General features: G+C 42.8%; 1 protein-coding gene across 8 annotated transcripts in view; it reads right to left on the reverse strand.

Annotated features, from left to right (window-relative positions):
• Positions 1-12065, reverse strand: part of EFR3A (EFR3 homolog A) — a 226565-nt gene that overhangs the window by 147324 nt on the left and 67176 nt on the right. For all 8 annotated transcript variants that reach the window (XM_075581953.1, XM_075581960.1, XM_075581966.1 and 5 more), the window contains one exon: positions 5059-5186. In XM_075581953.1, the coding sequence (XP_075438068.1) occupies positions 5059-5186 (128 nt within the window). The remainder of the gene's footprint in view (positions 1-5058; positions 5187-12065) is intronic.

The following is a 12065-nucleotide window of genomic DNA, read 5'->3' on the forward strand; positions in this document are numbered from 1 at the left end:
TGTTCTTGTAAGTTACTTTTCTTAGGTTTATGCTTCATTATAATTGTGAATAATAAAGAATGCAGCAAAAGGGAAAATTTGGCTCATGTGTTTTCCTTCAGTGCATCAGGCAGCACAATGGGTAATAGACTCCCCCTCCTGATCTCGGACAGGAAGAAGCCTGCACCGGCCATGTGTAGGGCACCTCCCCCTTAACCTGCACCGTGTTGTTAACATAGTAGTACATGGTTGTGAACGAGTGTATATATTTCCATGTAGTCGCCTTGCAGACCTGCTCTGCTGATGCCTGTGCTTTCTCCACCCAGGACGATGCTAACCGCTCTTGTAGAGTGAGCTTTTAGGCCCGTTGGCATTTGCATGTTGGATCGTAGATACGCTATCCATATACGCTATAGATACGCTATCCATATACGCTATCGTATCCATCTGTATGATCCATCTGGCAATAGATCTTTTGGAAGCTGTCTCGTTTTTCCCTGAAAACCGGACGAGGAGGCTTTCTGACTGCACGAGTTCTCTCCAGGTATTCCATTAGATATCTTCGCACATCCAGTGAATGTATGATCCTTTCCTTCTCATTCTTCAGTTGTGGAAACAACGAAGGCAGTACAGTATAATCTCCTGATTTGTGCGAAAGAATGATGATACCTTTGAACGGAACTGAAGAATTGTACTCAGAAACACCATACTGTCTCTTTAGGGACCGACACTGTATATGGCTCTTTTATTGAAAGGGCTTATATTTTACTGACTCGTCTGGCAGAGATCACTTTGACTAAGAATGCTGTTTTTAATGACAGGTTATTAATATTGGCTTCCTGTAAGGGCTCAAACTGTGCGTTGCAAAAAATGTATAGTACTAGACTCAAATACCATGCTGTTATTGGATCTCTGACTCTAGGTCTGGTGTGCTGACAAAGCGCTTTATGAAAGGTCCTATCTGCAATTGGTTGTAACTCGATTGCTCCAATCTTAACTCTCAACATTTCTGGAAAGCCTCCTGCAGAAATTCCAGGACTAAGTTAATGGAAGATGTTTCTAGACTACTGCCGTTTGTTATGTACCACTTATGGAACCGTCTTCAGATTTTCATGTACATATTGGTCACTCTTTTACCAGACTAACAGGGTCTGCACTAGTGATGCAGTCCCTGTTGTCTCATTATTTGCCTTTCAGCTTTCAAGGTATCAACTTCAGTCTCTTTATGTTGATGTGGTGTACTGGACTTTGACATAGAAAATCCTCCCTATTTGGTAGTATCCAGCATGAATCTGTTGATAATGTAGATTTAACAGGTCTGTAAACCAAGCCCATCTAGACCAGCATAGGATGATCCCCACCACTCACTTTGTCCTGCTTGATTTTCTTGAGGACTCTTGGAACCATTGGTACTAAAGGAAAGATATAAGCAAGTCCAAAATCTCATTTCAGAGTCATTGTGTCTAAAAGTTCAGGACTGTTGGTCTGTAAGGCTGCGTCCACGCTGCCGCTGAGCGCGCTTGGCACGCGCAATTTAAAATCAATCTGTATGACCACGCTTATGAGCGTGCGTGAACGCTCTCCCAAGCTAGGCGCTTGGGGAGACAAAGCAAATTGATTTTTGAGCGCGCTGAAGGCCGCAGCCTTAGATACAAAAGAAAAAAAAACTGCTGAGCTTCGTATTCGCCATCAGATCTATCTCTGGTCGACCCTATCTCTGTGTTATTTGTTGAAAAAGTTCTTGAACGGATTATTCCCCCTGTAAAATCTCCTTGCGGCTGAGAAAATCTGCCACAACATTCTCCTTCCCTGTGATGTGAACTGCTTACTGACAGACTGTTTTCTGCCCAGGACAGTATCTGCATAACCTCTCTCATAAGTGCTGGCCTACTTGTACCTCCTTGGCTATTTATATATGTGGCTGTTACCAGGTTGTCCGTTGGTATTTTGATACCCTTTCAGCTGGGTTTGGAAAGCTTCCAGCGTTTTGAAAACTGACCTCAATTGTAGCATAATTGACAGCAATCTTTTCGCAGCCTGGTGCCACTTCCCCTGGATGAAATGTTTCTGCCAGTGCTCTCCCCATCCAAATTGACTCGCATCTAATAGTAAGTATTGTCCATGCTGGCATTTCAAAGAGCAGTGTTCAAGTAGGTTGCCTTACTGCTGCCACCACCTAAGCAAGGGTGGAGGAGGAGAAAGGGTGGGGGGAGGAGAGAGGGTGGGGGGAGGAGAGAGGGGGAGGAGAAGAGAGAGGGGGAGGAGAAGAGAGAGGGGGAGGAGAAGAGAGAGGGGGAGGAGAAGAGAGAGGGGGAGAACTGCTTTTCTTGTGACCTCGAATTTCTGTCCCACTCCCTTAGGACCTCTATCTGGAGTGGATGCATATACAGCCCATGCAACTGTTTTTATGGAGGCGAACATGAGCTATAGCACTCATAGCCTGGAGTAAAGATATGGTCGAGGCAGTCCTGAGATGTTTGACTTATTTTATCAGATTTTCCCTTTTGTCTGATGGTAAATAGACTTTGCTGTGGCTTGTGTTGAATTGCAGACCTAAAAACAGAATGTTTAGCGTTGGTATTCATTTGTTTTTCCCCCAATTGATGACACAGCCTAGACCTTGTAGAAATCTCAGTACATACTGGATGTGATTTTCCACGAGTTGTTGTGATATTGCTCTTGAGCCACCTAGTAAGGTAATACTGATCTACCTTGCTCCCTGACTGCTGCTGCTTCCACCCCCATTACTTTTGTGAACACTCTGGGAGCGGATTACAGGCCAAATGGCAGAACTTTTGAATTAAAAGTGCTTCACTTTTCTCTTTTTGGTATAGTAAATCTCAAGAATTTTTGTTGAGCGTAGCCGATGGAAAAATGGAGGTATCAGTCCTTTAAATCGATTGCTGCCATAAAATACTCTGGATTTAATGTGCTCATGATCGATTTTAATGACTCCATTTTGAAATACTCCCCGTGGACATACAGATGCACACATTTTTGATCGAGGACTGGCCTGAACCATACTGAAGCTGTTGGAACCTATCTGGGTTTTGGTAGCTCTTCTGTCTTGGACAAACGCTCTAGCCTTGTCATCTGCCCACTAGTCCAACAGTTTTTTCCAGTTCCGCTCCGAATAATTAGGAGCTTTCACATGGAGCAAAGTTTGTTCTTAGAAGAGGTACCCGCTATCCAAGCTTTGAGGTATAATGCCCTGTTGTTGAAAGGGCCATGCATTTATTAGATGTTCCGCGGTGGACTCCATTGATGCATCACATAAGTGATGCCCAGGCAAATTAACAGAAAGAGTTCCAAAAGTTGATCTTTGGAAACTTGTCATTGATCCGTCTTCTAGCTGGGTTATCCATGCCCTAAGTGAAAAGGTAACACAGTGACTCTACACTTGGCTTACATAGTGTCCCTGCCATCATAAATACTCAATGAATATTCCACTCTCATCCACTGGATTATGAAAACTTTAGCGATCATCTAGGGGAATGGCCCATCTTCTGGATAGTCTTGCCACTGGTATGTCTACCTTTGAAGGGCTAGCCCAAGCCATGTAATCATCTGGATCAAATGGATACATTTGGCTGAATCTTCTTGATAACCATGATTTCTTAAATGGATTCTGTCATTCCTCACTAATCACTTTTTTGATTGTAGTATGAACTGGGAAGACCCTTGACCTATGTGAAGCCATGAACATATGATTCTGCTTCCTTATAGGCGTCTTTACCCCCTCTATTTTCATTACTGTTTTTACTAGTTTGTCAATATCTTCCGTTGCGAAGCTTGAATATTTTTCTCTTCCTTTACCTTCATCAGAAGTGTAATCTGTTAATTCTGTTCCTACTGGGCTTTGCAGTCAGATTCCTGTAACGATGCTGAGTCACACCTGATATTCTCTAGGTTCATAGGCTACCCCCTAGGTTTTGTCTTTGCAGAGGACCCTGGCACTGTCAGTAAATTAGGCGATTTAAATCTGTCAAAGGTCTGTTGCATTGCCGATTGTAATCATCATAGAAAGCCCCGAATCAGGATGGGATTATCCTCCATCGCCATTTGCCTTATTCAATCACTGCACAATTTTTTCTGGAAGTACTACGTCAGGTAGAAGCTGTTCGCTTCCTAAACAAGTAAAATGATTGATCTTTGCAGCTGCCTTTTTGGGTCGGACATTCCTTGTACTGGTTCCTGAGGGGCCCTCTGCACACTGTATACCCTGTATTTCCAGTGTCTGTCTCCTCTCGTCACTTACTTGCCAGCATATCCCCTTTTCATAAGGCCAACAACTGTGCGATGTACACCGACCGGTAGTAACATCAGCTGTCTCTTCCAACGGAGCATCTGTCCGACAACACTCAGCGCTGACATTGGGCTACCGGATGGAGACTTCAGCTGACTTCGCCAGGCTCTGCCTGCGTGGGACATTATGGACTCCCCACCACCACCGCCTGATGACCAGTTATATCTCTACGGTGCTGCGGGTGGACCTGGGGACGCTGACCAACATCGCTGTAACAGCACCACAGAGGTAAGAAACTCTGCCGCCCTTGTATAGGGGTACCAGTCTCACCTGCGAGCTGGCCCCTTCCTGCCATTTTTGTGCCTAGGATAGGGTGTCCCTGACCCCCTTCTCCTCCAATAACCCATCCTTAGGTGGTTATCTGTTTGCCTGAGACCCACTGAGGGAGCCTCATAAAAATAATAAAACTAGAATTAGTGCAAGCTCTTAACAAAAAACATTGCATAGTTAAAGGGGGGGAGAGGGGATGCCTTACATAGGGCAGGTGCAAGCTTCTTCCTGTCCTACCTCAGGTAGTGTAGTCTATAACCCATGGTGCTGCAAGATGGAAAGGGAGGAAAATAATTTTAGCCCTGTCCCTTTAAAGCAGGTCCAACCACTTTTCCGCCCCACTTCCTCCCACCCCCCAAGCGATGCCTTCGGAATGTTTCCTATGTTCGTTCGTAAGTATCTTCCCCCATGAGCAAGTACTTCTCAAATGCTTATACTGTATCTTCAGAACGGAGCATCAGATTTTAAAAACAAAACCAGCATGTTTAATCAATTTCACTTACCCATAACGGTGTCTCACAACATCCCTGCTCAATCTTTCTGCAAGATAGGCACCAATTCGATCCAGTTTTTCAGGGGCAGAGACTGCATAGAAGGTGAGTTTTTCCATATCTGCTTTAACCAGGCCATCCTTACACACAAAATCGAAACAAAATAGTTAAAGACTGGACTTCAATTTTAAAGTTGCTAGAAAATTAGCATTATTTAAAAAGGCTACAAAATGTCAAATTTACTACAAACTGCATACATATGCCTGACTTGAATAAACACATTACATGATCACAATATGCATTATCAAGCCGCCTACACTTTTTGTTCCATTCAACCATATTTACTAACTCAATCAAGTTTATTAATCTATTTTTGAAATGGCTAAAAAGCAAAAATATCCATGTATGAAATGAATAATGTAGGAAACGATGTATACAATGAATAATGTAGAGGAGGGTATTACCTTGCGTAATTGTAAAAGGAAAATGCCTCTGGGGAAATGATAGTGACACTAAGATTTTCAGAATTAATTTGATTTATTGATCATTTCTGTGCAATATGGAAGCAAAATGGAAGTGTTGAAACGTATTGCACAAATATTAAATTTTGAGTTCTTTAGGGTATGCACGGAGGTCACTGCACACCTTCTGCGTATTATTTGTCCCACAAGTCAATACTGAAATCTATGCTTTTCCCTTACAAAGTCCCCTAGCAGGGTTACCTGTTCAGTCTGCATGACATTGCTTGATGTATATCGTTAGCCACAAAACGGTATAGTCTATTCATTTTTGATTATTAAAGCTCAGCTAACACGGTACTGATACACATGGATAGATAGATAGATAGATAGATAGATAGATAGATAGATAGATAGATAGATAGATAGATAGATAGATAGATAGATAGAGTTTGAGGTAGGGGGGTGGTCGGTGGGTGATCACTGACTGCCAATGTGGTCATCTGTTCCCCTGTTGAGTACATACTGTAGGTAACCCTAGTGGCAATCAATGGCTGTGTTGCCTACTGTTTATTTTAATATACAGTACAGTATTGTATTGTCAATGTAACTGGATTTAAAAAAAAATTGCTGCTGCACAAATGGGCAAAAGTGCTATTATTTATTTATTGATTTATAAAATATTTTACCAGGAAGTAATACATTGAGAGTTATCGCTCGTTTTCAAGTATGTCCTGGGCACAGAGTTAAGACAAATAATACATGGTTACAAATACAGTTACATAAATGAACAGGGTATACAGCCATTTGGCTACTAGTGCTTTAGCTCATTTGTGTGTGTTGATGGGGGTAGAGGGGGTGGCGGATGGGAGCAGCTGTCCCGGGGCAGGTGATTGGTCTTCCTGGTGTGTAGCGGGAAAGGTTAACCAAATTACCATAGCGGATACAACCGCTAAGGTAATTAAGGGGTTTACCAACCCCACAACCCTCTAGGGAGGCCTAATCACCATCCCCGGGACAACTACAGTACACCCTTCACCACCCCATTAAACACCAGTAACCTCTTAATTACCTTGGCGGTTGTAAGTGCTAAGGTATTTAAGGGGTTACTGATGTTTTGATGGTTGGCCCTTACATGTTGGTGAAGAGGAGGATGACGGCCTTCATCCTGGCAGGGGTAAATAAAACAAATAATTTAATTACTTTATTGTGGCCGCGCATGTGCAGTGCAGGTTCAATGATGCGGTGGCCATCTTGGTGTACCGTGCGCATGAGCAGAGAGGTACACAGAGGTGGCCATTACACCCATGAGCTCCGCGGGGACTACAACATCCAGCAGCCACTGGGGCTGCTAGATCACATGGCGAGAAACAGCCAAATCGGGCTGCAGCAAACCCCACGGCCAGGATACATTTGGCGCGCTGCAAGTCATGCCAGTCGGAGCTGGGACATCAGAGGGTAAGGGTGTACATCAGAGGGTAAGGGTGTATATCAGAGGGCAAGGGTGTAGGTGCAGGGTGTTGGTAGGCCCCTGCACTAGGCCAACAACCGCCTGTAGACCCCAACTCCCCTGTTCAGTTTGTGGCTGCTACTGGGACAGACACAGCCCCATTTAGCATTCAAAGTGTCAGGGACACAGAAGGACGCTGCGCAGTAGTTGCGGTCTGTGGTCTGGGACCAGACCACCACGCAAGGCACAAAGACTACCTTCATGGTTATATTATCCACGCCGGAATTCACCCCACGTGGAGGCGGACGCCATCGCGGACAACGTCAGTGGATCAGCAGATCCTTTATCTTCAGTCGGTGAAACCAGGTGCTGGAGCACCTGGAAGTTATACCAACATTCCACAAGTGCACCAACAGTAACACGCGGGTGTGGGCAACACTGTCAAACACACTTTAGATGGGTTCACTCTGTGGACACCAGGGTGGTTGGGTGCCCAGGGGCACCTCAGTAACTTTGGGGTAAACCCCACCGGAGTGTGGACACTGTGTTGGGGGCACAACCCTGCGAGGCCCGAGTGGTTCTGAATTATCATTATTATTACGCATTCAGTAAAACTTGTTATACTAAACCAGTGTGTGTTGCTTATATATTGTCCTGCACGGGGTTATCCAACACTGTTAGGATCCCGTGCAGGTGGAGGCGTTGTCACCAGACGGATCAGGTACACCCCAGGCTCCTAGCACTGGAGTTTCAGGCCTCCTGTGAGCCGCAGGAAACGCACCGCACACAGTAGCTGTCAGATCTGCCAGGGGGTGGGGGAAAATGCGCTACACATACATAGAATTTCCAGAATGTAAAAACTTATAGATCATGAATTAATTCTTCACGAAGAATCGAAAGAGAAAATTGACACTGAGTTAAAACACAAACACACACACACACACACAGTTCTGGTGAGTGAAAAAGGCAACAAAAAACCTCCACCGTTAGCATATAGCCAATAAAGAATATCATTTGTGAGCACATTCACATGTCTTAGACAGGTCTGCAACCCTGCCTTTCATCATTATCACCTGGCATACAGTGCTCCCACTGCAGCAAGGGATTCTGGGAAATGACATGCAAATGGTCACACGTGTCACCTTTTGCCTGAAATCCATTTTTACATGGAACCCTTATAAGTAAATGCTCCGCTGTTCACACAGAATTTAAGCACAGCATCGGATTAGATGCAAAGCCAGTCAAACCACATACACACAGTTGCCTTTATTGGCTATCTGCCAACAGTGGCAGTTTTTGGTTGCCTTTTTCACTCACTATAACTTAAATAATATGTATGGTAAACCTACCCAGCCCGAAAATTGCAAAGCCAGTACAACCAACCTCACACTGATGAGACCCACAAGGTCAAAACAGCTGCATGTGAGTGGTTTGACTGGGTTTGCATCTACTTCTATGCTGTGCTTAAACGCTGTGCAACAAGGTTAGATAGAGTAGATTCAGGGCACTCAGGTAGTGAACTGGCAGTCCTTAAGCAGGAACAGGAAAGGAAATGGAGTAACAGGTATGGAACAATAAAAAAAGGCTTTATTGAGGAGAGAAAAGAGGAGAGGTCCTAGGACAGAGCCCTGTGCTACCCCCACAGAGAGGTTGATAGAGGAGGTGGTGGTGTTGGCAGAAGAGACGCAAAAAAAGTACGATGGGAGAGGTAAGAGGAGATCCAGGAAAGAGCTTTGTGAAGGAGAAGAGGGTGGTCCACAGTATCAAATGCTGCAGAAAGGTCGAGTAGTATGAGCAAAGCGTAATGACCTCTGTCTTTGGCAGCATGGAGGTCATTAGTTATTTTAGTGAGGGCTATTTCAGTAGAGTGAGCAGTGTGGAAACCAGATTGTAGAGGGTCTAGGAGAGAATAAGTGTTGAGAAAATGGAGCTAGCTAGAGAATACAAGACGTTCAAGGAGATTAGAGGCAAAAGGCAGGAGGGAGAAAGGCCGATAGTTAGAAAGACAGGTAGGGTCAAGCTTGCTGTTTTTGAGGAATGGTATGATTGATTGTTGCATGTTTGAAGGAGGGAAAGGTACCAGAGTAGAGGTAAGAGTTAAAATTTGTGTGAGCATAGGGATTATAGGAGCAAGAAGTTTAGGAGATGGGAAGGAATGGGGTCAAGAGGGCAAGTGGTAGATGGAGAAGAGGAGAGCAGGAGTGCCACATTCTCCTCTGACAGTGGAAAAAGAGTCAAGGAAGACAGGAGGAGAATTAGGAAGAGGTGTAGGATGGGCGGAGGAAGCAGAGGGGATGTCCTGACGTATGGATTTCAATATAATAATTTCGTATGGATTTTCCTTGAAATAGTCAGCAAAGTCCTGAGGTGAGATGGAGGAGGAAGAAGAGGCAGCCGAGAGTGGTCTGTGTTGGGAATCAATGACAGAGAAGAGTCGGCGTGGGTTACACTTAATAATGATCATCAATTGGCTTGCTGAAAATGATACCTAAATCTGGAGATGGAAAGCAGAAAATTGATTAAAAAGACTAAAACAAAACATCATGAACCTCAAGAATAACAGAATTTCAACTAGATCTGAAAACTCGCTGTAGTTCACTGGAAATACAAATATAAAATGACTTTTGTGGATTGTCGTTGAAAGCACAGAATAAACTATAGGAATTGACAACAGAAAAACAGGCTAAGAAAATATGAAATGAGACAAAGCAGTTTCAGATGAAACAACAAGAAATTAAACAATCTCAAGAAGCAAAAATAACAATTACATATACAGAGCTGTGCAAGACTGTCCGCAAGCATAGAACTGAATTTGTAAGAAAACGTGATATGGCGAAGAAGACTATTGAAGATAAGTTTTAAGAAGACATATCAGTGAGTTATGATTGAGTAGAATGATTGGCTTCTTCCCAAACAAAACAATGGATAAACAATAAAAGACTAATTTGGGGACTGCTAAAGGAAATTGTATAAGAAAACCGATAACGCAGGGCACAATCCAGCAGAGGACAAGCAAAAAAAATAAAAAACACCAATTATGTACCGTGTGTCCTTGCCACTTCTGGAAAGGCAATAAAATCTATTAAGAATGGGACGGTCCCCAGGGAGATGGAATTATAATTGAACACTTGAAAAAAGCAGAGGAAATCCTTGCAAAACTCTTTCTATGCTGCTTGAAGAACAGGATAACTCCAGAACAATAGCGCAAATGTCAATTATCCTCATCACAAGAACAGAGATAAAGAAGACCTCAAGAACTACAAACCACAGTCTACTTACAATCAATACATGTTTTTTTACAAAGATACTCACTAAACAGTTGCAACAGACCCTGGGCTTTGTCTATACAACAATTGGGATTTTGCAGTAGATACAGCACAATATCATACAACACAAGATTTCCCAAAGTAATATATATATTATCCATCACTCAATTTAGGATTAGTAGATTATGAAAAAGGATTTGATTCTCTACACACTTCAGCGATTTTAAAGGCATTAAGACAAAGTGTTTAAGATGCGTACAGTACATTGATATTCTAAGGAACATTTCTGAGATTGCCACATGAAGCATTAGATTACAGGAACATGCACGCAAAATAAGGATCAGCAAGGGAGTACAATAACGCCAACGTTTTCACAGCAACAATTGAAGAGTTCAGGACATTTAATTGAGACAAAAAAGGAATCAAAACCAACAGTGATTACGTGATTCACCTACGACTTGCAGATTACATTGTTATTTTTGCCACAAGTGCAGTAGACCACCACCAAATAGGAGAATTTGCCGTTGAAATTAAGAAGGTGGGCCTCCATAGGTATTACTGCAAGAACAAATTGATGTCCAACAAATGTGTCAACTCTACAAAGATCGAAATAAATTGAATACAGTAGAACTGTCAACGGCTAGTCTATGTTGGCCAGCAAGTAGCAATAGATCAAACCTATCCAATTAATTCAATTTAAATTCCAATACGGTATGATGTTCACTCGGTATAGGTTCCAATAAGATAAAGTTATAAACCACAATGTCCGGCATGGTAGGTATAGTAAAGGTATAAGAGAGAGGAGGGATAACGCCTAATGGAGCCCAAAACCGATAGCCCCCAAACAATGCAGCACAATAAACATCATCCAATACTAATAGACTGAAGACCTTAATCTTGGGACGTGGATAAGTCCAAACAAACAGGCAACTCACTTGTACCAGGGTGCCCATTGTGCTTCCTCATAACCAACCATGATACGCCGAGGTGTGCATCCGTTGAGGTAGAAGTCCAGACTTGAGGAAGAATTGGAAGTACAACCGCAACGTCAAAATAGATGAGATCAAGAGGTGACTCCAATTAAAAAAAAAAAAAAATCTATATTTATTAAATCACATGGATTCCACAGGATAAAAAAAAAAACATACGTGTTTCATGCAACCCCACTTTATAAAGGTGTAATGCAGGATTAAAGATCAGTGCATAAATCCTCCATAGTGATGACGTCACATGCTTCCAACCCGTGAGCAAAAACGACAACAGGCGCAAGCGCCGACAACTTCAATCCCTATTGGCTCCTCTCTCGTCGAGCCCAAGAGAATATAATAAATGCTGAAAATGTTTCACGGCTTGTGAGAAAGGAACTATTAATAACTTCACATTATTTGGGACAGAACTTTTCCCCAGACTATTATGAGTGGGGTGGGGGGGGGTGGGGTGGAAATAGAAAATTAGAGCAACAAGAGGCGTATTGGATATATGCCCTAAAAACTAGGATTCCGCTGGGTCTGAATACAGATTGGGACTTACGGTAAGTCACTCATTGTGCTGATTTGGATGTTTTATGATACAGGACGGTTTGCAAAACACTTATTGATATGGTTGATTATTAACAATATGGAAGATCTTTTCAAGATTGGGCTGACATCTCCTATATGCAGACAGATTGTCTTGTTGTCGATATCCTTTTTTGTTCACAATTTAGTCACCTATATTCTCTTTGTCCATTATTTTCGTTCAGGGTCATTTAATTGCTTTCAAGTCATATATACTATTGTTAGATGTTTGGTATGTATGTATATCTTTATTTATATAGTGCCATTAAAGTGCATAGCGCTTCACAGC

Source organism: Ascaphus truei, chromosome 2 (assembly GCF_040206685.1).
Source record: "Ascaphus truei isolate aAscTru1 chromosome 2, aAscTru1.hap1, whole genome shotgun sequence".
Taxonomy (NCBI): Eukaryota; Metazoa; Chordata; class Amphibia; order Anura; family Ascaphidae; genus Ascaphus; species Ascaphus truei.